General features: G+C 42.8%; 1 protein-coding gene across 2 annotated transcripts; it reads right to left on the bottom strand.

The window, feature by feature from the left end:
* Positions 1-27,346, bottom strand: tmem269 (transmembrane protein 269). 2 transcript variants are annotated; one of them, XM_079675318.1, is made up of 7 exons: positions 27,135-27,345; positions 22,161-22,210; positions 19,704-19,851; positions 15,888-15,985; positions 6,641-6,784; positions 5,861-6,061; positions 1-2,077 (listed from the first exon to the last, which is right to left on the bottom strand). In XM_079675318.1, exons 2-7 carry the CDS (start codon positions 22,183-22,185, stop codon positions 1,968-1,970), a joined length of 726 nt encoding a protein of 241 aa, XP_079531444.1. In that variant the 5' UTR covers positions 22,186-22,210; positions 27,135-27,345; the 3' UTR covers positions 1-1,967. The 2 variants fall into 2 exon arrangements, with proteins under 2 accessions (XP_079531444.1, XP_079531445.1); XM_079675319.1 differs by lacking the exon at positions 1-2,077 and adding an exon at positions 3,292-3,643 and having other exon boundaries at positions 27,135-27,346.
* Between the last annotated feature and the right edge of the window lie 347 nt (positions 27,347-27,693).

Here is a 27,693-nt window from a genome sequence, read left to right as displayed (position 1 = left end):
GTCATTTCATTTCCTCTTTATTGTCAAAAAATGTACAGACAGTGAAAGTAAAAGCACAGATTTCATTTTTCCATCTTGATGGGGCAAAGTAGAGTTGCTGAACGTGTGCAGCGCTCGGCATGCAAACACCTCACAGTCTGAAACCAAAACACCCACAGGAAAGCTGAATGTCCCGGAGAGGAACGTGTCTTTGAACGCCTCTCAGGGTACTAAAACTTAGACAGGAACCACGTGCAACATCAGAACCAGAGGAGGCGTGTCCTTCACTTTCACATCAGAGAAACTGCAGCTAATGGAGTTTAAAATGAGCTCGTCTTGTTCTGATGTCGCTTTAAAATCAGTGAACTTAAAGAGGCCCCATTCTGTTCATTTAAAAAGGGTTGACATTAGTGTCTCTGTGCTTTCATGCTCAATTCATGTTTCTCATACTGCCTGTTTTCACCCCTCGTCTGAAACCACAGCTGCTCTGATTGGTCAGCTGGGCTGTGACTCATCAACCACTTAGAGATGTCCCGCCCCCTACACGTACACTGTGTTGGAGGAAAAAGTTAGAATTTGGGATTTTAACAAAGTCACATTTTGAGATTTCCTGAAAAAAAAAAAAAGATTCTAACAGAATTCTAACATTTTCAGACAAAAAGTCAGAGGCCAGTCCGCTCTGATTGGTAAGCTGGCTGGCTCTGTTGTGATTGGTCAACCAGCTTAGAGATGTCCCGCCCCCTCAGCCTATCAATGTGTCGCTATAGTGATGTCACTATGCTCTGGAAGTGTGTAGGAGAGAAACTACAGGAAGCCCCCCCTCAAAAAGCAGAATATAGGGCCTCTTTAAACGGTGATCCACCCCTTGATTAAAAGCTTTAAATACAGTCGTGGGTATACGGTGTGATCTCCACACGTGTCACACAGGATTTAGAGCGGCACAAACACACACACGGTGAAACGCAGTCTACAAAACAAGTCCTTCAGACTGAATACTGGCCGAGTTAGAGAGCGACGACACGCTGACGCTCTGCACGGTTTACAGCTGCGTGTCCTCGCTCTCTAATAACTAATCCACACTGGAGAGCCGGCCGAATGCTGCTGCTTTTTGAAGGGTTGAGAGTCCAGTGTGGAGTCACGTTTAAACTGCAATGCCTCCTAAAACAGAGGCACGCAAAGACCAAACTAAATCTAAACATCATTTCTTGGACAGAGCCACAACTTGATAAAAAGCATAAAGAAGTAGAAGTCGGTGGATTTTCAATTAAAAATAAAGTAAAACCTGCTAACTCTAATAATGTGTTTTCAGTCACTGGATTTGAAACCAGTGCACAAACTGGGAAAGGTTTAAAAAGGAGACAAACATCCTGACCTGAATGCTATGACACCTCAAACCCTGATGCATTCAAAGACAGTCCGTAAAGCAGGACTGCTCATGAGACTGCATCATGCCATCCACAGAAAGTCATTTGTTTTAATTGTTTGTTAAAGAAGCTGCTCCCAGCCTCTCGGGCGTGAAGCTCGTCTGATTGATCTCGTATTTAAAGTGATATCTTTTGTCTTAAGGACTGATTTCAGGACTGTTTTCGAACATTTTAAAGCCCGACCTGGAGAAAATAACCGGCAGATAAATGTATAATATCATAGAGTTGCCTCCCTACTAGTCGTAGTGCTGTCTGTTAAAGATAAACCAGGAAAAGGAATCTGATTTATATTCATAATAAAAAGGCCTGACCTACATACCGTAGCACTGGAACAGTTACTCATTAACACAAGATCATAGTCCTGTGTCATTTCACAATTAAACATTTTATAAACCAAATTAGAGGCAGACATTATAAATGTGTGCGTTTGAAATCATTTCTTCTTTTATCCTGTGTTTAGCAGCAGGCGTGTAGCTCCTCTTCGTCCTCGTCTTCACCCGGACGGCCCGAGGGTAACCTACAGTATTCGGGTTTTTTTTTTTGTGGACAAAGCCAGCACCCGTTTTACACCTTGTTGCTCCAGAGGGATGTTGGAAACAAAATGTAGGAGACTGACCACAACAGGTAGTACACACATGCGGGGGGGAAGGAAGAGCAGAACACCATGGCGACCCCTGGAAATAAAAAAAATATAGAATTCGTGAGAAGAGGATAAGCAATTAAAAAAAAAACATTAAAACTCAAGAGCTACGGTAACCTACGGAGGCCGACAGGTGCCAACAGGTGCTAACAGGTGCTAACAGGTGCTAACGTGCTACAACGAAATATAATCTCTTCCATCAGGAGAAGCAGCTTCAGAAAGGATGCAGATACAAAAACCAAATGTTCCGCACGAAGAAACGTCTTCACACATGAGAACATTCAGCAACTTGAGGAGGCAGCGCGTGCGTCACTCTTTAGTGTCCCCTGGCTGTGTGCGTCACTCTTTAGTGTCCCCTGGCTGTGTGCGTCACTCTTTAGTGTCCCCTGGTCTCCCAGCTGTGTGCGTCACTCTTTAGTGTCCCCTGGTCTCCCAGCTGTGTGCGTCACTCTTTAGTGTCCCCTGGACTCCCAGCTGTGTGCGTCACTCTTTAGTGTCCCCTGGTCTCCCAGCTGTGTGCGTCACTCTTTAGTGTCCCCTGGACTTCCAGCTGTGTGCGTCACTCTTTAGTGTCCCCTGGTCTCCCAGCTGTGTGCGTCACTCTTTAGTGTCCCCTGGTCTCCCAGCTGTGTGCGTCACTCTTTAGTGTCCCCTGGACTTCCAGCTGTGTGCGTCACTCTTTAGTGTCCCCTGCTCTCCCAGCTGTGTGCTTTTTCTTCTTTTTTTTCAAGAGAGTAACAGAATGTGTATTTTTATGTTAGTATTTCAAAAAATCTTGGGGTTGGGTTTTCAGCATGTCAACTCTTTCACCTGTGGGGAGATTGCAGGATTGGCTCCAGGTCGCCTTTTTTATTTACTACAGTTCAATTTGGATTGAGACAGAGAAATAATCTAAACCTCACGCGTGGCGTTTCACTATCGGGGGGGGTATGTAATTACATTGCAAATACTGACTTGAGCCCCCCCACTGTATGGGTTAGCCCTACCATAGATTACCCAACACAAACACTCTGGAGCCGCCACTGTTGCTGAAGATGTTTCTTCATGTGGAACATTTGTTTTTTATATCTGCATCCTTTCTGAAGATGCAGCCCTTTTCTTCTGATGAAAGTATGTAGGATTGTTGAAACTTATTTGCACCTGTCGGCTTCCGTAGTTATTATGGAATAATCTGCCGATTATTTTCTAGACCAGTAATTCCCAAACTCATGTTTACGGTCTACCAACTCGACCTAAACTGTCATCAACTTGAATCCAAAAAAATCTTTTTATTTCAGACAACAGTTGTTTATCACATATACACATCACATTACAATGATGTAAACATAAGCTGCTCAATATTTCTGAACTTAAATTTGGTTGGACTTGACTTTGGCGTGAATTAGCATCGTTAGCGTTAGCTTGACGAGACTGTATTCGGACTCCTTAGTTGGACAACTAAAATTTTAAAAAGCTAAAGGGTCCAAAAAACAGTTTCCAAGTGAAAACACCGGGCCGACGGGTCAAAGTCAGACGAACATTTAGCTGCTGAAGACGAGTTGCTGTTGGCAGCTGAGCCGCGCCACTTCTAGCAAGAAAATGAATCGACACCAACATCAACCTGGGGTTTAGAGAGATTTGGTTTTTGTACATACTGTAAACAGTTTGGGAACCTCAGTTCTAGATGAAAATAATCATCGTCAGAAAATGTAGAAAAAGTCCATGCTGATATCTTTAAACTACGGGTCTTTAACAGGGGGTCCGTAACCCCTAGTGGGCGCTCTGAGTTACTGCACAAACTACTGTTTCAATGAAAATGTAAATAAGTCTGAAAATACATTATACAGTAACATGTATACAACATATTATTATTGAGAATAAACCGGCCTATTTGGAAAAAACAAACAAAAAACAACATTTATTTTACACAACATAATAAAAGTCTAACTGTTAGTTATGAATCCAAGCGAAGCTAGCTCACCTGCGCTAAATCAGGGTATAACAACTATGCATATCAGCCAACTAATCAGCTGTGGCAACGTTTTAATATTTACTTCGCTTCATATTGTTTGCACCATAAAAATATTTACATCTCGACTTTCTTGTGGTGTCCCTCAGGGCTCAGTTCTAAGCCCATTCTTGTTCCTTATTTAAATTCTCCTTCTTACGTTTTTTATTTAAGGAATGTAAAAAAAAAATAGATTGTGTTAAAACGCTTCTGACTGTAAGACACCGAGTTTTAGAACAATGCAAAATGGGAAATATGGAGTTAAAGGGGCCCTATTCATAATACTATGTAGTGTCTCTACTTTAAAGAGTCCTCTCCTGCTGATGTTCAGGTGTATATCAGTATGTAGTGTCTCTACTTTAAAGAGTCCTCTCCTGCTGATGTTCAGGTGTATATCAGTATGTAGTGTTTCTACTTTAAAGAGTCCTCTCCTGCTGATGTTCAGGTGTATATCAGTATGTAGTGTCTCTACTTTAAAGAGTCCTCTCCTGCTGATGTTCAGGTGTATATCAGTATGTAGTGTCTCTACTTTAAAGAGTCCTCTCCTGCTGATGTTCAGGTGTATATCAGTGTGTAGTGTCTCTACTTTAAAGAGTCCTCTCCTGCTGATGTTCAGGTGTATATCAGTATGTAGTGTCTCTACTTTAAAGAGTCCTCTCTTTAAAAGTGTTGTTGAAAGCCTAGTTTAATATGAAACCCAAGCTACCGATCCGACTACATTTCACTGCTGATTTAAAGTCAGTCTGACAGTTTGTTTCTATTTGCAGTTTAAGGTCTCCCCTCTTAAATGGTTTGGATATATAATACATCAATATGGCTACAATTTCCACCTGTATGCTGACGCTATGCAACTCTATATATGCACATCAGCTCTCTGACACCCTTGAAACGTACCAGGCTACTTAAATGATGTTAATGCTCAGATGACCTGCAATTACCTTACACTTAATCTTGTTAAATTTGAGGCTATCCTCCGTGCTGCCACAGCCAAACTTTGCCAACATTCACTTCTAAATCTGTCCATGGTTTCATTATCGAGGTCAGAAATGTAGGGGTAACTTAAGACTTCTCTCAGGGTCTGAATAACTCCTTTTTACATTAGCCTTTCCCAGTGCTTCGTAATGTTTTAATTAAGGACATATTTGTATCTGTACATATTATTAATCACCGTTTGTCATTATTATAACACTCTTTTCTTTTTACTAAAGCTAAAGGTGGCTAATGTTGGGCTATAAAGGAACTACAGCACGGTCACATGACTTCACGTCACCACCGCTAAGCTAAAGGCGGCTAATGTTGGGCTATAAAGGAACTACAGCACGGTCACATGACTTCACGTCACCACCGCTAAGCTAAAGGAGGCTAATGTTGGGCTATAAAGGAACTACAGCACGGTCACATGACTTCACGTCACCACCGCTAAGCTAAAGGAGGCTAATGTTGGGCTATAAAGGAACTACAGCACGGTCACATGACTTCACATCACCACCGCTAAGCTAAAGGAGGCTAATGTTGGGCTATAAAGGAACTAAAGCACGGTCACATGACTTCACGTCACCACCGCTAAGCTAAAGGAGGCTAATGTTGGGCTATAAAGGAACTACAGCACGGTCACATGACTTCACATCACCACCGCTAAGCTAAAGGAGGCTAATGTTGGGCTATAAAGGAACTACAGCACGGTCACATGACTTCACGTCACCACCGCTAAGCTAAAGGAGGCTAATGTTGCTTCATCTTGTGTTAACCACCTTATCTTCCTCGACGCTAAGTGGAAAGAAATGAAAGTGAGATGAGTGAAAAGGTGGCGGTGTGAGAGATGGTCTTTACCTCCAGCGTACACTGCCTTCTTCCAGGCCTGGGACTCGAGCACGCGGTCGTGAGGGTAGAAGCTCTGGCTGATCATGAAGAGGATCATGGCCACAGCGATGATGCGCAGCATTGGGAGGTTCCCCCCCGACAGCAGGGAGGCGCTGGCCAGGATCCCAGAGGAGTAGATGCAGGGGAGACCACGGTACATGAAGGGGACTCCTGTGGGAACAACAACACAAAACTACACTTAGACACGTTCATATTGAACAGCATGCATATTAAAACCACCAGAAGAGTCCGTTAGGTTCAGAGAGCACTTTAACACAGCTTTTAAAAACCAGGAAAGGTGTCCTTTTTACTAGCTTGTTATTGACTTCTCATTGGTCCCTCTTCTAATGGAAACATTGTCATGTTGCCGTTGTTCAGCATGGAAACATTCATTAGCTAACAATGACATTATTGTTCTATTAATATAAAGGGAGGTCAGGTACTCTTTAAAACAGCTGCTAGTTATGGGTACTTTTTACTGAAGTACATTTCAAAGCCTCTTTACTTTGACTTGAGTAAAGAAGTTTAGTCAGTACTTCTACTTTCACCAGAGTATTTTTAAACACCAGAATGTGTACTTCTACTGGAGTAAAGGATGTGTGTACTTCTACTTGATTACAGGATGTGTGTACTTCTACTTGAGTACAGGATGTGTGTACTTCTACTTGATTACAGGATGTGTGTACTTCTACTTGATTACAGGATGTGTGTACTTCTACTTGAGTAAAGGATGTGTTTAGTGTAACTCACCACTGGTGTAGAAACAGAGGCGGACGAACACTGAAAGCACGTAGCAGACACACAGGATGTTGTCCATCAGGTCTGTGGTCCTCAGCAGCAGAGAGGTGGCGATGCCGAACGTCGTGAAGTCGGCGAAATCATCCAGCTTTGCACCTGAACGCAACACAGAAAAAAGCGACAGTGTTAGATATAAACAATTCCAGAAATGTGTTTCAGCCCACAGGCTATAAGACTGTTCAACACCTGAACTCTGGAAAGAACATCCATAACATTCATCCGTTTGCATCTTGTAAATTATTTATATTTACTTGCACTATTTTATCTGTGTTGCACTGTGGGAGGAGCCTGTGACCTCAGAATTTCATTGACAGAACTACACTGTGGCTCTGTACACATGACAATCAAAGCCTTGACTCTTGAACCTTAGTCACATTGCATTGTGAATAACAGGATGTATTGAAGCTCCCATTGATGCCACAGCTTCCAGCTTTGCACCTGAACGCAGCACGGAGAAATGAGACCCTTTTTTCAGTCTTGTTTTCTGAGCATTGTTGAATGTGTTGGAGGTGGAGGAGTTGGGGACATTCCCTCACGTAGATAACATCTGTTGGACACACTCGGTTAGTGGATTGTTGCTTTGTCCCATTCTTAGTAGTTCAGATAGTGAGGGTTTTGTTTGAGCTTTGGTTTCAAAGGATAGATTCAGAGATAGGCCTCATTTTGTTCTATTTGTTTCTTTGGCACAATCTCCTTTGTTTCCCTCCTCACTTAAAGAACATTTGTAATTCAACGTGTATATGTTCTACTCTTTATTGCCATTGATATTAAATATTAAATGTTTATTTCTTGTCTTTTCATTTTATTGTACAATGCCATGTCTTTTTATGCTGCTGCAACACAAACATTTCCCAACTGTGGATCAATAAAGTACTTCTGATCTTATCTTCTTTGTTGGCAGCGTTCTTTGTTTTAAAGGAATAAACATTTTACTTAACGTTCACTCTCCCTTTGACTCCCTCGGTTATTGTTACTTCCCCCTAGAACAGTGGTTCCCAACCTTTTTCCCCTCGGGGCCCACTTAAGAATCTAAAATGTTTTCGCAGCGCACATTCAACCATAAACAATACGGAGGCTAAATAAAGTTCTGATTGGTCGATTCAGAACATGTGACACGTTGTTAATCCAGTAGAACAGACCGCTGTCAAGGACTGTAATGACCGTTGCTAAGGACTGTAATGACCGTTACTAAGGACTGTAATGACCGTTACTAAGGACTGTAATGACCGTTACTAAGGACTGTAATGACCGTTACTAAGGACTGTAATGACCGTTACTAAGGGCTGTAATGACCGTTGCTAAGGACTGTAATGACCGTTGCTAAGGAGGATCGAAAAAGAGAAAGGAAAACAAGTTAAAAGAAAAAAAAGAAAATCTTAATAATGAAAATGTTTCCACACAAATTATAATGTTTTGCAAATTATTTTGGCGGCAAATATTGAATTTACATTTACACCCTTTAATATTTAACACAGTTAATAAATACAACTATTCTTCTGGCTAAAATACATATTTTGAAAAGTCAATCGAGGAGTAATCTTAATCGAAGGTGTTTGAAGAGTACATTAGTAGTGGCTCAACACTCCATGAAATGGGAAATAATGAGCTCTAACGAAGAGTGGGATTAAAGGAACATTAAATATGCCATGTTGTGTTTTTGGTGGTTTTTGGTTGTCAACCTATTTTTGTTTGAAATTGTTACGTGCCGTGGTGTGTTAGTGTGTCTCTCCCCCTGATTGTCTCCCTCCAGGTTGTGTTGCGGACCACTAGGGGGCCGCGGCCCACAGGTTGGGAACCGCTGCCCTAGACGTAACAATGTCTTTAGATTTAAAACACTAGCAGACTTAGTGACAGATTGTATTCTGAATAACAGGATTTATGAAAGCTCTCATTGATGCCACAGCTTCTATTTTTAACTCTGCTCTAATTCCCACAGCATTTAGTCATGAGTTGATATTCTATTAGAGTCAGAGGAATGAGATCCCGCTGCCAGAGACACACGACCCTCAGAGCAAACATCGGAGTTGTTTATAAAGTGAATCAACTTGCTTTGATCTTAAAGTCCTCACTGTGGTTAGAGACACGCAGGATGGGCTTTAGAGAGAGTCTGTGAAGACAAGCTTCCAGCGAGGGAGTTATTGGATCTGAACTTTCCATCTTTAATAAAAGCAAAATAAATGTTTAAACTAGTCTGCATTTATTTATTCTTTTAATTAATATTTGAGTGAGTATTCGGTGCTTCTCTGCAGCAAAACAAGCTGTAAGATTGTATATGTTGAATAAATATCTTCTTCCGACTTATTTTAAAATAAAACAACCGTCTGTTTTGAATAATAATGTCAGGGTGGTGTGTATATTTTACAGAAAAGGTAAAGTTAAGTCGTAGTAAATGTGTTTTGTTGTTCTTTATTCATCTGTTCTGGATCTCAATTGGCTCCAGAAGATCTGATAGAAACGGGTTTTTATCGATTAAAGCAGATATATATTTAGTGCAGAAACCTCAGAGAAAGCTGTTTTCAAACAATCTGTAGATTTATTGCTTTTATATTAAAGTTATATAACAAACTTGGACTCTGAGACACTGGGATTGTGCAAAACAAGACATTTGAAAACGATTGACTTTAATAAATTGACGTTTGACATTCTCTTGCCCTGTTCGATCTGCTCTGTGTGCTATAGATATTCACGCTGCTCTGTTGGAGGAGCCTTAACTTTTTCATTGACATATCTACACTGAAGCTGCTGTGACAACAAAGCCTTGATATCTTGTATCTTACTCATTTCTTGGCGTTTTAAACCCAAATATAATCAATAAGCAGCTGAGCCCATGCTGAGTAGCCGTCACGGCACCTCGTGCTCCTCTGGGTCGCTGCCACAGTTTTTCGTACGTGTGAAAATCCCCAAGTGGAATTTCAGCGTCAGCCCGACAGGCAGCGATTCAATAAACAACATTCCCCCCCCCCACTCTTTATCCGGCCACATGTGTCCGAGGGTCAGGTGACCTCGCCACTCGAGGTCAAACATCTCTGGAATGCCAGGAATGCAGTGCGGATAAGAGCGAAGGGATCAGACGGACAATCGAAGCGCGACGCCGTGGAATTTAAAAAGGTGATTCAATCAATTGTTCATTCTGCAAAACAACATCCAGCTGCAGAGGAGGCATGCCGAACCAACAGCTCGGACACAAAGGAGGGTCACGTGACGCGGGGGGGGGGATGCGTGCACCTGGAGCTATTTCGGGAGAAAGTCCACTTTCACACGGTGGCCTCGCGGTTTATTTCCATAGCACCAGAATATGTTATTGGTGCAAAACAAGCCTCAGATCTCATGAGCTGGGAGTTTCCACTGGACGCTGCAAACTAACCTGCTGCCTTTCAAGATATATTTTGAAGTATTACCTGCATTACCTCGTGCATCTCAACTTCTTGGCCCAAATATTCCTCAAACTGGATTTAAACTCATGAAAGAAAAGTCTTGGATATGCATAAGTAACGTTTAAAGTGAATGCCTCTTAAAACTACCATCTTTAGATCCGTTTGATGAACTTTGAATACTCGTTTAGGAGCGGGTTGCTTATGAACGGCAGAAGCAACCCGCTCCTGGTTTAGTTCCATAACACCAGGAGATGTTATCGGTGCAACACGAGCTTCCGTCAGATCTCAGGCTGCACATTAATCGGCTGCGATGCCACTTTAGAAACAGCTTCTTCAAAATGTTTATTAACTTTTAGTGAATCAGTAAAAGCCTATCCATGCGTGATGCATTCGTGGCCAAAATATCGCACAAATATTCCTCAAACTGGATTCAAACTCATGACAAGCCCTCCCCCTATCGACCTTGATCTGCATTTAAAAGTTGATAAGTAACGTTTAAAACATCCAGCTTCGTAACATTGGAGTCTTTGAATCCTCATTTAGGAGCTGATTGCTTTTGAACAGCAGGGCTTCATTGATTTCATTTGTTGCCAACACTTTTGGTATTTTGTGAAAACGACGAACGTATAAGAAAATATATTTGTTTAACTGTGCACAATGTCCTACGATCAATAACATGTGTTATAGATTCATTATTACCATAATGGAATCAATCAGTGCTAAACCGCACAGTTTAAAGGGTCTGGCTGCTCATGGTTCACCCTGGGGTCATATTCTGTCATTTAACTGGATGTTCACTTTTAGGAGAGAACATTTTGAATAAGCTTTTTTCCTTCCCTTTTCCTTCCCTGTTTCCTTCCCTTTTCCTTCCCTGTTTCCTCCCCTTTTCCTTCCCTGTTTCCTCCCCTTTTCCTTCCCCGTTTCCTCCCCTTTTCCTTCCCTGTTTCCTCGCCTTTTCCTTCCCCTTTTCCTTCCCCGTTTCCTCCCCTGTTTCTTCCCCTTTTCCTTCCCTGTTTCCTCCCCTTTTCCTTCCCTGTTTCTTTCCCTTTTCCTTCCCTGTTTCCTCCCCTTTTCCTTCCCTGTTTCTTTCCCTTTTCCTTCCCTGTTTCCTCCCCTTTTCCTTCCCGTTTCCTCCCTGTTTCCTCCCCTTTTCCTTCCCTGTTTCCTCCCCTTTTCCTTCCCTGTTTCCTCCACTTTTCCTTTCCGTTTCCTTCCCGTTTCCTCCCCTTTTCCTTCCCTGTTTCCTCCCCGTTTCCTCCCCTTTTCCTTCCCTGTTTCCTCCCCTTTTCCTTCCCTGTTTCCTCCCTGTTTCCTCCCCTTTTCCTTCCTGTTTCCGCCCCTTTTCCTTCCCCTTTTCGTTACCCGTTTTCCTGTTGTAACAAATGTAAATGTTCCTCTCTGGGACGAATAAAGGTTTTCAGAATCTGATTCTGCAGACTGAAAGAGAGAAGCATCTTCAGAGTCTCCTCTCTTGCGGCTGCTCTTTGTTTCTGTGCCCAGTTTGATAACGTTTGCAGTCTTTCACTCATTATGCGCGTTCACACCGGAGTACTTTTCCCGTTTAGTTCCGTTAGTGCCTGGAAATTTGCGTTCACACCAAAAAGAGAACTTAGTTGAGAGAACTTTTACCCCCATTTTTAGTCCCTGCTAGAGAGGTGGTACTCTCCTGGGGAGGAAAAAGTACCAATTTCTGATTGGCTGGGCGAATTGCAAACCACGCCCCTTAAAACTCTGAAAAGTTTTGTGAAGCCGCCATTGTATTTGCTGGCATTAGCATTATTAGCATTAGCATTAGCCCAGCGCACCAACGGTAGAAGCTGCTGGGACTCCCAGCAGCTTCTACCGAAGCCTTCCCCAACTCCGGGGACTTCCGGCCGGGGACTCCGGGTGGCAGTATACGCCGTGAAGTGGTTTGCGGCCTGCCAGTAAACTCAAAGCAGAAGAAGAAGAAGTGACGTCAGCGGCTCATTTGCCTAATCCACCCCCAGGGACTTATTCCAGTGTGAACGCGATCTGCACTTAGTTCCATGGGGGCACTAAGTGCTGGGCACCAAGTGCTGGGCACCCCGTGCTGGGCACCCCGTGCTGGCCACCAAGTGCTGGGCACCCCGTGCTGGGCACCCCGTGCTGGGCACCCCGTGCTGGGTACCAAGTGCTGGGTACCAAGTGCTGGGTACCAAGTGCTGGGTACCAAGTGCTGGGCACCAAGTGCTGGGCACCAAGTGCTGGGCACCAAGTGCTGGGCACCAAGTGCTGGGCACCCCGTGCTGGGCACCAAGTGCTGGGTACCAAGTGCTGGGTACCAAGTGCTGGGTACCAAGTGCTGGGCACTAAGTGCGGCAAAGTACTTGGTGTGAAAGCAGCTATTTAGGAGCTGGTTGTTTATGAACAGTGACAGCAGCCTAATTTATTGTCAACACTTGGTGTTTTTGTGAAAGATATATTTGAATGTGCAGAATGCCCTACGATCTTTAATATGTATTATTACCATATAAAGGGCTGTGTTCCTGCAGAGTGTCCCCGTTTGAAGGGTTTGACTGCTCATGGTTCACCCTGGTGTCAGTATCATTTCATATTCTCTCATGTATCTCTAAAACCTGCAGAGAAACCTCTCAGATGACGCTGAACACGCTCGATGCTGCAGACTGAGAGAGAGAGAGAGAGAGAGAGAGGGAGGGGGAGAGGGAGAGAGAGACAGAGACAGGGAGAGAGAGAGAGAGAGAGAGAGAGAGAGGGAGAGGGAGAGAGAGACAGAGACAGAGACAGAGAGAGAGAGCTCTTGCTGCTGCCCTTTGTTTCTCTCAGCGGACACATGTCCAGACAAAGCTGAGAGAATAGAGAGTCCTGCCAACCCTCCCCCGTCCATTGCTCCCTCCTTTTCCTCCCCCGTCCATTCCTCCCCAATACAACCCACCCCCATCCCCTTTCCTCCCTCCTTTTCTTCCCCTGTCCATTCCTCCCTCCTCAAAACCATCAGCCTCCTCACTGTTTCCCAACATGGTGTTACAGTCTTTTTAATAATAGATTTATTTCCCCGTTTCCTCCCCCGTTTCCTCCCCCGATCCCTTCCATGTTTATTTCCCCGTTTCCTGTTACAGTCCTTTTAATAATAGATTAATTTTGTTAGCGCTTTTACAGGTGCTCAAAGTCGCTTTACAGAGAGAGTGAAAAGAAAACAAATAGATATAGTTAAAGTCGATTGTCACCCGTCCCCGTTTCCTGTGAAACACCTGAACCCGTGAGAGAACATCCAGAACATCCATCTGTGTTGGAGGACCCTGTGACCTTGAATCCTTTGTTTTCAAAGGAATAAACGTGTCAGCTAACGTTCACTCTGACTCCCAGTGGTTGTGTGTGTCCCCTAGACGTAACAGTGTCTTTAGATCTGAACCAGACTTAGTGACCGATAGATCTGAACCAGACTTAGTGACCGATAGATCTGAACCAGACTTAGTGACAGATAGATCTGAACCAGACTTAGTGACAGATAGATCTGAACCAGACTTAGTGACCGATAGATCTGAACCAGACTTAGTGACAGATAGATGTGAACCAGACTTAGTGACAGATAGATCTGAACCAGACTTAGTGACAGATAGATGTGAACCAGACTTAGTGACAGATAGATCTGAACCAGACTTAGTGACAGATAGATCTGAACCAGACTTAGTGACAGATAGATGTGAACCAGACTTAGTGACAGATAGATCTGAACCAGACTTAGTGACAGATAGATCTGAACCAGACTTAGTGACAGATAGATGTGAACCAGACTTAGTGACAGATAGATCTGAACCAGACTTAGTGACAGATAGATGTGAACCAGACTTAGTGACAGATAGATCTGAACCAGACTTAGTGACAGATAGATCTGAACCAGACTTAGTGACAGATAGATCTGAACCAGACTTAGTGACAGATAGATCTGAACCAGACTTAGTGACAGATAGATCTGAACCAGACTTAGTGACAGATAGATCTGAACCAGACTTAGTGACACATAGATCTGAACCAGACTTAGTGACAGATAGATCTGAACCAGACTTAGTGACAGATAGATCTGAACCAGACTTAGTGACAGATAGATCTGAACCAGACTTAGTGACACATAGATCTGAACCAGACTTAGTGACAGATAGATGTGAACCAGACTTAGTGACACATAGATCTGAACCAGACTTAGTGACAGATAGATCTGAACCAGACTTAGTGACAGATAGATGTGAACCAGACTTAGTGACACATAGATCTGAACCAGACTTAGTGACACATAGATCTGAACCAGACTTAGTGACAGATAGATCTGAACCAGACTTAGTGACAGATAGATCTGAACCAGACTTAGTGACAGATAGATCTGAACCAGACTTAGTGACAGATAGATCTGAACCAGACTTAGTGACACATAGATCTGAACCAGACTTAGTGAAAGATAGATCTGAACCAGACTTAGTGAAAGATAGATCTGAACCAGACTTAGTGACAGATAGATCTGAACCAGACTTAGTGACTGATAGATCTGAACCAGACTTAGTGACTGATAGATCTGAACCAGACTTAGTGACAGATAGATGTGAACCAGACTTAGTGACACATAGATCTGAACCAGACTTAGTGAAAGATAGATCTGAACCAGACTTAGTGAAAGATAGATCTGAACCAGACTTAGTGACAGATAGATCTGAACCAGACTTAGTGACTGATAGATCTGAACCAGACTTAGTGACTGATAGATCTGAACCAGACTTAGTGACAGATAGATGTGAACCAGACTTAGTGACAGATAGATCTGAACCAGACTTAGTGACAGATAGATCTGAACCAGACTTAGTGACAGATAGATGTGAACCAGACTTAGTGACACATAGATCTGAACCAGACTTAGTGACAGATAGATCTGAACCAGACTTAGTGACAGATAGATCTGAACCAGACTTAGTGACAGATAGATCTGAACCAGACTTAGTGACAGATAGATCTGAACCAGACTTAGTGACAGATAGATCTGAACCAGACTTAGTGACCGATAGATCTGAACCAGACTTAGTGACAGATAGATCTGAACCAGACTTAGTGACAGATAGATCTGAACCAGACTTAGTGACAGATAGATCTGAACCAGACTTAGTGACAGATAGATCTGAACCAGACTTAGTGACACATAGATCTGAACCAGACTTAGTGACACATAGATCTGAACCAGACTTAGTGACAGATAGATCTGAACCAGACTTAGTGAAAGATAGAATTCTGACTAACAGGATTTAGAAAAGCTCCCATTGATGCCACAGCCTCTATTTTTAACTCTGCCCTAATTCTCTCAGCATTTCATTGATATATCTGCTCTGTAGCTGCTAGTGTGTACACATGACAATACAAGCCATGACTCCTCCCCCTTTCCCTTCCCTTTCCCCGTTTCCTTCCCCATTTCCTCACCTTCTCCATTTCCTTCCCTCCCCTTTTCGTTCCCTTTTTCCTTCTCTGTTTCCTCCCTCTGATCCCCGTTTCCTTTTGCCTATTAAACACCTGAACTTTGGAAAGAACATCCATCCGTTTGTATACAAGTAAATACAAATAAATAAATATATGGGTTGCAGACTATTCTGCACTATTTCTATTCTCTTGTATCTGTGCTGCTCTGTTGGAGGAGGAGCCTGTGACCTCAGGTGTTCATTGGTATATCTGCACTGTAGCTCTGTACACATGACAAGAAAAGCCTTGTCCCTGTTTTCCTCCCTCGTCCAACCCTCCCCCGTTCCTATTTCCTCCCCGTTCCTCCCCCATCCCTGTTCCCTCTCTCTCTCTCCTCCCCCCTCCTCACTCACCCAGAGCAGAGCAGGCTCCCAGCCGCCTGGCAACGGCTCCGTCGGCCAGGTCCAGTAGGTAGCCAATCAGAACGAGCCAACAGGCGGCGTGATGGTGCCTGAACACAACACCAGAGACAGGGGCAGACGTGAGACTCAGAGAACACAGAGGCACGTTGGAGCAATGCAACAGAGCAGAAACAGGTTTATTACCAACTAGTTTAACAGATGGGAGGAGTTTGGCCTGCTGTGTTTGGTGCAAACATCAAAAAGGGTAAGAAAAGACGTGACAGACGACATATTGGAGTCATGCACAACAAAGAGTGACGTTTGAGCAATGAAACAAACTAGTCAGTACGAAGCCTGTCTCTCGTCTAACAGAGAGATATAAAAAAAGTAAGAAAAATGACCCAATGGTGTGTGTGGTGCAGAAACGTAAAAAAAGGTAAGAGAAATGACCCAGAATGTGAGAGACGTGAGACAGATGCACGACAGAGGGACGTTTGAGCAATGAAACCGAAACTAGAGAAAGAGATCAGCTTCGATACAAGAGGAGTTAGTCTTGGTGAGTGTGGTGCAGAAACATGAGGTAAGAAAAATGACCCAAAAATAAACATTTATATCTTTACATGGAATACAGATATAAAGTATGTTGTGCAACAGACCACAAAGTAGAGAAAGAAAGAGGAATCAGTTTTATTACCAAGTTTTAAAAAAGGTAAGAAAAATGACCAAAACATTAAAAAAAATGTAAAAGAAAAAACTTTAAAAAAATGGAAATATAGAAAAATATTTTCACAAAAAAACGACGTAAGGTATTTAACAACAAGCTACTCTGAATGTGTAGTTTTGTTATTAAAGTGGAAAGCTGAGCAGATACGATTTATCTAAAGTCACATTACAACTACAAAAGATACAAGAACTACAAAAATTAAATGCATCTTTTTGTAGTCCTATAGACCCCTCCCCTTCCGGGGGAGCTCCATGGGACCTTATTTCGGAAGTCAATGGAGAGAGAAAACGTATCGTTCGATCCCGTTTGAATTGTGCCACGAATTACACATATGATGTTTGTCAATTTAAAAGATAATTTTACAAGTCAAAACATAAAAATGTGTCGTAACACTTTGTGTGAAAGGCTCAATGAACTACCTCTCCCGTCTCGCACCACACACCCAGACGGCCGTCACTTTGGCATATTTCACACAAGGGGAGTTAGTCGGTCCCTAAGAGCCAGCATGCGGGACCGGGACTCTGGGATTTGTAGTCTTTCTAGTTGCGTATTTTTCATAGTCTTATATTTCAACAGTTTTACGACAAACTGACTTTTTTGACATGGAAATTATTTTTTAAATTAACAAACATCATATGTGTAATTCATGGCACAATTCAAACGGGATCGAAAGATAAGTTCTCTCTCTCCATTGACTTCAATGTATAATTTTTCAGAAATAAGGTCCCATGGGGCGGAAGTAGATGGGCGGGACTTCAACTCTATTGTATCTCTTTGTAGCTCTCCTTTTTGCAACAGACAATAAACTGAAAGAGAAATCAGAAAACTACTAAAGACTAGAGAAAGAGAAGGTTTGACCGAGTAGTTTCACAGATGTTACTCGTTTGCCTTGGTGTGTGTGTGTGATGCAGAAACACAGATTAGAGGTAAGAGAAAATAACATTTATAGAAGAAAAAACTCGAAAAAAACTCTAATATAGAAATATTAACATGAAATACAGATAAACGAATGATCTGACAAATAATAAAATATGTGCAGTATAGTTATTAAAGTGGAAAGCTGAGCAGATATTAAAAGAGGGATCTATGCACCGTAGCCACATTTTAGCGATGCAACAGACGATAAACTGAAGCAGTAGAAATGAAACTCTGCAGAATGTGTGAAATCAAAAGGATGACGAGCAGCAAGATACAACATCTCTCCTGCAGTAAAACATGATATGAGGGTAAAATGTGAAACCGTTGCTGAGACAGTATCTGTCTCTATTCACCTCATGAAGCCCCGCCCCTTTCCCCACTTCCTGTTCAAACGCTAATGTGTTAGCTCTTCTGGTTTAGTGAACAATGAGTTTAATTAGAGATCATTCACAGCAACACTGCGCTAAAAAGCTAGCTAGCGAGTGTTAGCTCTCTAGCTAACACGCTAGCCAGCGAATGTTAGCTTTATAGTTAGCTATAGCCAAATTGGTTGCTGTAATAACTAACATACAAGTTATTGTTTAACCCCTAATGTGTTAGCTCTTCTGATGTAGCACTAGCAGTTTAGTGAACAATGAGTTTAATTAGAGATCATTCACAGCTACACCACGCTAAGAAGCAACAAGCTAACAGGCTAGCTAGCGAATGTTAGCTTTAAAATAGCTATAGCCAAATTGGTTGCTGTAATAATTAAAATACGAGTTATTTGTTAACCCCTTATGGTTAGCCTTAAAGCGTCTACTTTCAGACAAAGAGATTCATTATTAAAATATTGATTAAGTATTTTTGAAAGCATCTTTTAGGCTGCTATCTAGCTAGCTCCTCACAGCTCCAAACATAAACGTTAATACCTCAAATATACATTTATTTAGATAAATTAATCACACCGGGTTTGTTTTTGCCTGAAAAGCTGTTATAACAGTTCATTTAAAAGCTTACAAACAGTTTGTTTGGTAAGTAAAGGTAGCGACGCTATGCTAAAGTAATAGCATTTACGCTGTAACAGGAAGAACCAACACATGGTGCCGTAGAAGCTCCACAGAGCCGGGGAGCATCAGGTGAATAGAGAGCGATCATCTCCAGGTGTTTCTGGACACGTTTCAGTTTTAGTTTTAAGCACTTGCCTGAGTGTCTCTAACGAAGCTTAGTGCAGCTCGTCTGCCATCATTTAGCATTACTTACTGTACGCAGGCCCTGAGGGGCAAACACAACAACACTGGTTGAAAAAAAACACATCGTTTGGTCGTAATCATTATCGTTCTCATTCAAATAAAAGCAAACAAAGCCATGCAATCATTTTGTATCAGTTGAGGATCAGTGGAGGCTTTTTAAAGGCCTCATGTTAGTAAGTATGGTGGCCCTTAGGGGACAGTACGAGCACAAACTGAAGCTTCAAACTTCATTTTTCAGTCCATATTTTGTCTTTAAAATGTAATATAGTGGTTTCTAAATGTGTAAAAATGTGTTTTGCGCATATGCTTTCCAGTCGACATAATTACTAACATTGTCTTTAAACTCTAGCCAGATCCTGAAATACTATCCCCTATATTTTAGGTTTGTCACCTTGGTTGCTGATTGGCTAATGGTTGCAAAAACATAGTGACAAGCTCATTTTCAATATGCTTTAATGACACTAACCAAGTCCTTAATCAAATCTTTGCTATGGTTTTGTTTGTTTGTTTGTTTTTACTGAAAAGGGAGATTTTGAATGATTACAACCAAGCTTTAGATCCTGCAGCGGCGCCTGAACGATGCTTCAGAGATTCAATAAAAGGGAATAATATTAGCCCAAACCTTGAGCTTCAAACAGCATTTCTCAGTCCACATTTTGTCATGTCTTCTTCAAAATGCAGTGAACTAGATGTAGTGTTTTCTAAATGTGTAACATGAGAGGGGTCTTTGTTCCTGACACGTCCAGAGTCTCATACGCAGAGAGGACACATCGCTATGTAGAGCATATTATGTGCTTTAATGACACTAACCAAATCCTTTATAAAATCGTTGCCATGGTTTTGTTTGTTTGTGTTTTTTACTGAAAAGGGAGAATTTGAATGATTACGACCAAGCCTTAGATCCTGCAGCGGCGCCTGAATGATGCTTCAGAGAATAATAAATGGTGTGCTCACCCCTGCAGGCTGCTCAGGATGGACGCCATGCCCATCACCATGTTGGATATCGACAGAGCGTTCGCTGCATTTTTACGAGCGAATTCCTTGATCTGCTGTCCTGTCGCTTCGTCCGTCAGGAAGATCTTGTTTGTGCACTGAAAGAAACCTGAGAAAAGAGCCGAAGTTAGACGGCGTCGGGGCAAAACTAAAAACTCTAACGCTAACGGCTAAATGACCCGATACCATACCAGCTGACCTCTCGATAAAAAGGGCCGAAAGGGAAAATCCCAGTTTGAGTCACATAACATTATCTCAATGCAGTCATATAGTATTTGTCTCCATGCTACGGGATGTTGTAGCTGTATTTCTTCTCCTCTTTGCATTTATATCAACAAATTACTTTACATCAGATTCTCCTTTTCAAATTAAAAGAAGCATCACTTACCAAGACTTTGTTTTTTGGACGCAGACCGACCTTTACGATTCATTCATCCACTTTCAGATCACTAAAATGCATTTTTGTACGTTACTGTACTCGTTCATTCGCAGTCACAGCATGCAAAATGACAGAGTGCCTCATTATCACTTAGACATGTCTATGCAATAAACATTGTTATACATTTGTGTAGCTTTACTCAGCATGCATTACACTTCAGTATCAGTTAGGGCTGCACGATTATGACCAAAATAATAATCACGATTCTTTGTGACTGCTTTAAAAACAATGCTTTAAAATCCTGCATAAAACAGTTCTTTACACCTCGATGACATTTCGTTTTGCCTGTCTGTTGTTTATTACTTTATGTAAATGTACGACCGGAGCACGCATTTTAGACGTCAAAATCGCTGCTAAATCGTGATAGATATTAATATTTGAATAACTGTGCAGCCCTAAAATCAAGAGATGATATTTGCAGAGTAGAAGACACCAAAAAGGATACAGTTTTCGGACGGTGAACGGGACGTTTTTAGCGCTTAGCGAAATCTTACTGGGATTGAAACACACACACACAGATACTGGTTTTGGGTACATAGAGGGGACTAAACAAAAAAACACAGAGCTGAAACTACTGCGAGAAACGAACCGGAAGTCAGCTGATCACACCTCGTTAATCAATTAATAATAATCTATTGAATCCACTGCAGCCCTGCGTTAATAAACATCCTGGTGTAATCTGCTATAAACACTAAACTGCAAGGGGTTAACTCTCCAATTGGGATTAATTATTAAGTGCATTTGCTTTAAAGAGTCCCTGTCCTCTACTTTAAAGAGTCCTCTCCTGCTGAAGTTCAGGTGTATATCAGTATGTAGTGTCTCTACTTTAAAGAGTCCTCTCCTGCTGATGTTCAGGTGTATATCAGTATGTAGTGTCTCTACTTTAAAGAGTCCTCTCCTGCTGATGTTCAGGTGTATATCAGTATGTAGTGTCTCTACTTTAAAGAGTCCTCTCCTGCTGATGTTCAGTACACTCTAAAGGGAAGGGTAACACCATAAAAAAGCAAAATAGGAACTCTTTAAACTTGATACATGTGGTTGTTTTGGGGGTAAATAAGCAGTATGAAAGCTAATAAGATCTTTATTTTAGTCAAAAAGAGGCACAAAGTCTAACAGATGTTCCTCAGGTGAGTGCACTACTTTCTCTCGAGTCATAGTGCTGCCCCAAGACAGAATGCACGGATAGATTTGTCTTTTTATAAATTTTGCAGTTGTATAGCAACCCTTCAAGTGTTTTCACCCTGAACTTCCTGTGATTCCAAAGCCAGGCGAGTTCAAGACATCTGAAAGAAAACAGCGAATGAGACACAGCAGAAAGCCAAAAACAACCAACACTTGTTCAGAGCATGCTCTCTACTCTCCCACAGCGTCACTGCAGAGAGCACGCTGGCACTTTGTCTTCAAATACTGAACAGTTTCTACCTAAAGAATGTGCAGCTGAGAGAAAAGTCTGCACTCTGTCTCGGACAAAAGAGTCAGATTTCAAGCAGCTTCTGGCAGGCTGCCTAATGGCTGCAATGCATTGTGGGAAAGCCCTTGTTATTATGCAGCGCTGTGCGATGTTACCTGGTAACGACTAACGAGACTAAACAAGGACAAACAGGACCAACTGAGGTGGAAATAAACTGTTTAAACTAAGATGTATACGCTTTAAAATCAGGGGATATGGCATACAAAGAAAATACATACGTCATTCTTACACGTTGTGAATCTGATCCAGATTAACTCACAAAATATAGAAATCAATAAAAACATTCAATTATAATAAACAACCCAATATAAGTACATTTTAACACATATATAAACCACTTATTTGACATTAAATGATGCATACCTGCACATAATGCATAGTGTTTTAACTCTGAATTGCATGTGTAAATTGTCACATTAATGATCGTCTGGCTCTCGTGTCCCCGAGTGACCGAGGCCTTAAACATAATGATCAGTAATCAGTAATCCAGATTATGAGGAGAACGTACCGGAGGAGGGAGTCAGCAGGATCATGATCGACTGAGGCTCAAACTATCAGCTGCAGGAGGGAGGGGACAAAACACAGAAGATTTAGAGTCAGAGAAACATTTAGACGACTTACAACAGATTAAAACAATAAAAAGAAGACAATGTTGAACGTAATGAGCGGCAAGCTAAGCCCCTCCCCTTCAGACCGACCCCCAACTATCCATTCACCACCACCAGGGTCAAGCCAAGCTCCTCCCCTTCAGACCGACCCCAACTATCCATTCACCACCACCAGGGTCAAGCTAAGCCCCTCCCCTTCAGACCGACCCCAACTATCCATTCACCACCACCAGGGTCAAGCCAAGCTCCTCCCCTTCAGACCGACCCCAACTATCCATTCACCACCACCAGGGTTAAACTAAGCTCCTCCCCTTCAGACCGACCCCAACTATCCATTCACCACCACCAGGGTCAAGCTCCTCCCCTTCAGACTGACCCCAACTATCCATTCACCACCACCAGGGTCAAGCTAAGCCCCTCCCCTTCAGACCGACCCCAACCATCCATTCACCACCACCAGGGTCAAGCTAAGCCCCTCCCCTTCAGACCGAACCCAACTATCCATTCACCACCAACAGGGTCAAGCTAAGCCACTCCCCTTCAGACCGACCCCAACTATCCATTCACCACCACCAGGGTCAAGCTAAGCCCCTCCCCTTCAGACCGAACCCAACCATCCATTCACCACCACCAGGGTCAAGCTAAGCCCCTCCCCTTCAGACCGAACCCAACTATCCATTCACCACCAACAGGGTCAAGCTAAGCCACTCCCCTTCAGACCGACCCCAACTATCCATTCACCACCACCAGGGTCAAGCTAAGCCCCTCCCTTTCAGACCGAACCCAACCATCCATTCACCACCACCACCTGGGTCAAGCTAAGCCCCTCCCCTTCAAACCGACCCCAATCATCCATTCACCACCACCAGGGTCAAGCTAAGCCCCTCCCCTTCAGACCGACCCCAATCATCCATTCACCACCAACAGGGTCAAGCTAAGCCACTTACCTTCAGACTGACCCCAACTATCCATTCACCACCACCAGGGTCAAGCTAAGCTCCTCCCCTTCAGACCGACCCCAATCATCCATTCACCACCACCAGGGTCAAGCTCCTCCCCTTCAGACCGACCCCAACTATCCATTCACCACCACCAGGGTCAAGCTAAGCCACTTACCTTCAGACTGACCCCAACTATCCATTCACCACCACCAGGGTCAAGCTAAGCCACTTACCTTCAGACTGACCCCAACTATCCATTCACCACCACCAGGGTCAAGCTAAGCCCCTCCCCTTCAGACCGACCCCAATCATCCATTCACCACCAACAGGGTCAAGCTAAGCCCCTCCCCTTCAGACTGACCCCAACTATCCATTCACCACCACCAGGGTCAAGCTAAGCTCCTCCCCTTCAGACCGACCCCAACTATCCATTCACCACCACCAGGGTCAAGCTCCTCCCCTTCAGACCGACCCCAACTATCCATTCACCACCAACAGGGTCAAGCTAAGCCACTTACCTTCAGACTGACCCCAACTATCCATTCACCACCACCTGGGTCAAGCTAAGCCCCTCCCCTTCAGACCGAACCCAACCATCCATTCACCACCACCAGGGTCAAGCTAAGCCCCTCCCTTTCAGACCGACCCCAACCATCCATTCACCACCACCAGGGTCAAGCTAAGCCCCTCCCTTTCAGACCGAACCCAACCATCCATTCACCACCACCACCAGGGTCAAGCTAAGCCCCTCCCCTTCAGACCGACCCCAACTATCCATTCACCACCACCAGGGTCAAGCTAAGCCACTCCCCTTCAGACCGACCCCAACCATCCATTCACCACCACCAGGGTCAAGCTAAGCCCCTCCCTTTCAGACCGAACCCAACTATCCATTCACCACCACCACCAGGGTCAAGCTAAGCCCCTCCCGTTCAGACCGAGCCTAACCATCCATTCACCAACCGATCCGATGAAACCCCGCGGGGCAATAAATATGTATTCTTACATCAACACCATCTCTCCTGATTGAAGTTGTGTTGTACGAAAAGGATCAAGAGGAAACAAATGCTTATTAATTCCATCCCTTTACTCAGCTACTCCTTTAAAATCATGTCTGCCGTTATAAGTTACTTCTATTATATTTGTATACATTAAAATATACATTACATTTGGGGCGACATACCGCTTCATACCGTACAGCGTGAACTTAATACCGTATGATAGAAATCGTTCATATCCGTCAATAAGTTTGAAAAAGTGTCAAAGGGAGCTCTAGCATTACATTTCCAATCAATTAATAAATATCGGATACGAGAGTTTTTTGGCGCACCGCCCAGCCTTGAGTTTCTCCTTCTTATAAAAGTCCTGTAGTATTTTTGACTTTTATTTTGATTATCCAGAATATTTGTACTCAAGTACAAGATCTGAGTACTTCTACTTTTAGTACACAGGATTTTGATAGCGCTTTTCCTAAAATAATAATCAAGTATATTTAGTTTCCCGTCGTAGAGAAGTAACGCAGCAAGTAGCTGCCAGTTCTTTAGTTTCTTTCTTTCGTCCGGTCCTTCTTTTGTTTCTTTCCGTCCTTGAATCTTTCGTTCATTCTTTATTTAGTTGTACGTTTGTTTGTTCTTTCTTTCTGTCTGTCTTTGAATCTGTCTTTCGTTCATTCGTTAGTTTGTTTGTTCTTTCGATCTTTTAGTTGTTTGTACTTTCTATCGTCCGGTCCTTCGTTCTTCGTTTATCACCGACTGTAATTCTCTATTAAATCACTCATTGTTTTCTAAATTAATCCATTAATCAATCAGTTTCCCCAAATGCAGGATTAAATTGTCTAAAATAAAGTATATTTAGTTTCCCATCGTAGAGAAGAAACACCCCGAGGTGGTTGAATAATGAAAGTGCACCTATCGGGCTATCTTAAGGCGTTATGGTCTCAAACATATGAAAACATGTCTATGATGTGTTTTGCTCAAAACACAAACATCATGCATGTTAGACTCCCTCATACCCCTCTATTCCAGCTGTTAGAGAAACGAGGATTCTTGGTCCTTAGCTTGAAAACATAAAAAGAGGAGGCGGAGCTAATGCCTGATCAGAATTCTACCGGAGATAAAGTTACATTTGGTTGTGATAAAACGCCATCATGTTCTAAACCACATCAAGGGTTATCTCTGAAACAGTATGGAGCTCAAATGGTTTGTCTCTTGCAGGTTTATCACAAGGTGAGTTCCTTTTTATACTTCCTGCTTTTTAAAAACACATGTGCTCTCCAGTACAGGTTAGCTCTGAGTGTTAGTGATGCTAATGTAAACAAAGACGAGATTACGTCCAAAACACGTCAGGCATTATTTCTGATAGCAACTCTCTGTGAGTCCACCATCCGATATTACGTCATATTGGCAGCAAATCTGTATCCGCTCGTTGTAGCCCCGTTTTTAAAAGATGTGGGTACGGAGGAAAAGAGAAAGTGTTTTATTTTCTGACGCTGCGTGAGATCCCCAACGCACCGGGGACACAGTGATGTAGAAAAGACATCACAAAGTGCATTTTGCATGATAAGTCCCCTTTAACACAGCTGGCAGTTAATCTACTATTTATTGAAATCTCATTATTTAATATTGTAATCTGAAAATCAAAATGAGCCTTATTAATTTATCATAAGTAAATAAAGAACTAAACCAGGCCGTTCGAGGCTTCCTTACAGACCAATCACATTAAAACAATCTGTATTCATATTCAGTTTGCAGCGACAGGAGTAAAACATTAACCGTATTCAAATCTGATATCAACTTAAATTATTAAAATAAGCTCGCAGTTATTTAAATAGTAGTTATCTAATCATTGCAGCTGTTAAATGTTAAATAAAAATGACCTTAGCTCATCCATTAGCACAGGAGAGGTAATAAAGAGTTTGAGAAATGGCCATTCAGGGCTTCCATACTCAGACATTTTGACTATCTGAAGAACGAAAGAGCATTATTCAGAATTAGAGCCTTAAATGGGGTTTTAGGTGGATGGCTGGTTATTGGCCTTGTTTTTTCCTCGAATCAAATAGAAGCACTTTTGTAGGATTTATTAAAATAACAAGAGGTATTTTGACATTGAATCGCATTGTTTTGTGATCTGAAGCTCATTAGTAGGGATTTATTATCTTAAATAAAGCCCTCATCTCTACATAAAGGGCACACATGTCACGTTGACCTCACAGAACAAGACATGAAATGCGATTGTTATCACTGTAAATGAAATGTCGAGCAATGGCTCCTCTGGGTTTCCGTACACAACATACAACACACATGATGAGGAAATAAAAAGCGAACATGCGGGCCTCGCGGCGTTTCATCATTCATCAGGTCTCTGCAAAACTACAGACCGAGATAAAGATCTGAAGGGCAAGCGGATCCGTTTTTTGAAGAGATGTATGAGGCTGGCATCTCTTCGTTTGGGCATGTTGAGGAACTGATTGCAGATTATTGGCTTCACTAGCGACGCAGGGTACATATGTGTGCGTAACACCCCCCTCCTCTGCGTAAAACTCGACCTCCTGTCTCTCATCACTGAACGCTTCAAGGTACAAATCTGATCCTAAATCAGCTGCATGACTCAGATCCTGCAGGGTGTGGCTGCCCAAAAAAACCACACTCCGTTTCTACATCAGCCAATAACGCAACGAGTCCTTCATGAAAACACACTCTGAAATGCCCTACCGCAGGATGTCTGTGTGCACTAACGTAATTCATTATGCAATGGCGAGCATCAGGTGCACAAAACAGCTGATCGGCATCGAAACAGAGGTTCATGCAACTGCGTCATAACCTGCAAATGCATGCAAACCACGCACTGCGGCTCTATTTTCGCCTAAAAACACGGTGCACATCAGCTGCGGAGGCTTCAGGGCACATTAAGCACACAAAGAGAATGTGACCTTACCTGGAAACACCTGCAGGATGATAGGAAAGTCGCGAGGCGCAGAGGATGTGAGTGTGTTTTCCTGTGTGGCGGAGGGATCTGCTGTGACTGTGATGCGGCTCCGTGTGTTACCTGCACGAAGAGAAAGGTGTGATGTGCCACCGCGTGTCCGCTGCTCTTATAAAGAGATGATAATAGAGATACAGCCACTTCCTGTTTCTGTGTCACAAGGGGGTTTTTTCCACTGCCACGCCCCCTTTTTCTGTAAGGGGGGTGCTGCTGAAGGTTGGTCACATTCCGCCAATGGGAGACGAGAACGCATGCTACGCGAAGTTTATGACGTAGTGTCTTTACTCCCCCTCTGGTCAGTATGGGAATAACCTTCTGGAATATTCCACTGTGATGCTGAGCTTCTCTTATTGTTGTAGGAAAACAAATACAAATATGTGATACTAATAAACACCTGTGTTTTATAACAATACAAATAAAGATCATGTTGTCAACAGAGGAGAGAAAAAGCTACATGATCATCTGGGTAACTAAGTACATTTACTCAAGTACAGTCTAGAGGTACTTGTAC

The sequence above is a fragment of the Notothenia rossii genome, assembly GCF_949606895.1.
Source record: "Notothenia rossii genome assembly, chromosome: 4".
NCBI lineage: Eukaryota > Metazoa > Chordata > Actinopteri > Perciformes > Nototheniidae > Notothenia > Notothenia rossii.
Note: the sequence above shows the minus strand (reverse complement) of the source record. Positions and strands in the feature narration are given on the sequence as shown.

Bases quoted from the DNA above. Each gene is read 5' to 3' on its own strand.
- tmem269 (XM_079675318.1), bottom strand. From the start codon at position 22,185: ATGATCCTGCTGACTCCCTCCTCCG. The intron at 6,785-15,887 runs GTGAGTGAGGAG...TGTTGCGTTCAG, and splicing joins GGGAGCCTGCTCTGCTCTGG to GTGCAAAGCTGGATGATTTC. The intron at 2,078-5,860 runs GTAAAGACCATC...TTTTATTTCCAG, and splicing joins GAAGGCAGTGTACGCTGGAG to GGGTCGCCATGGTGTTCTGC.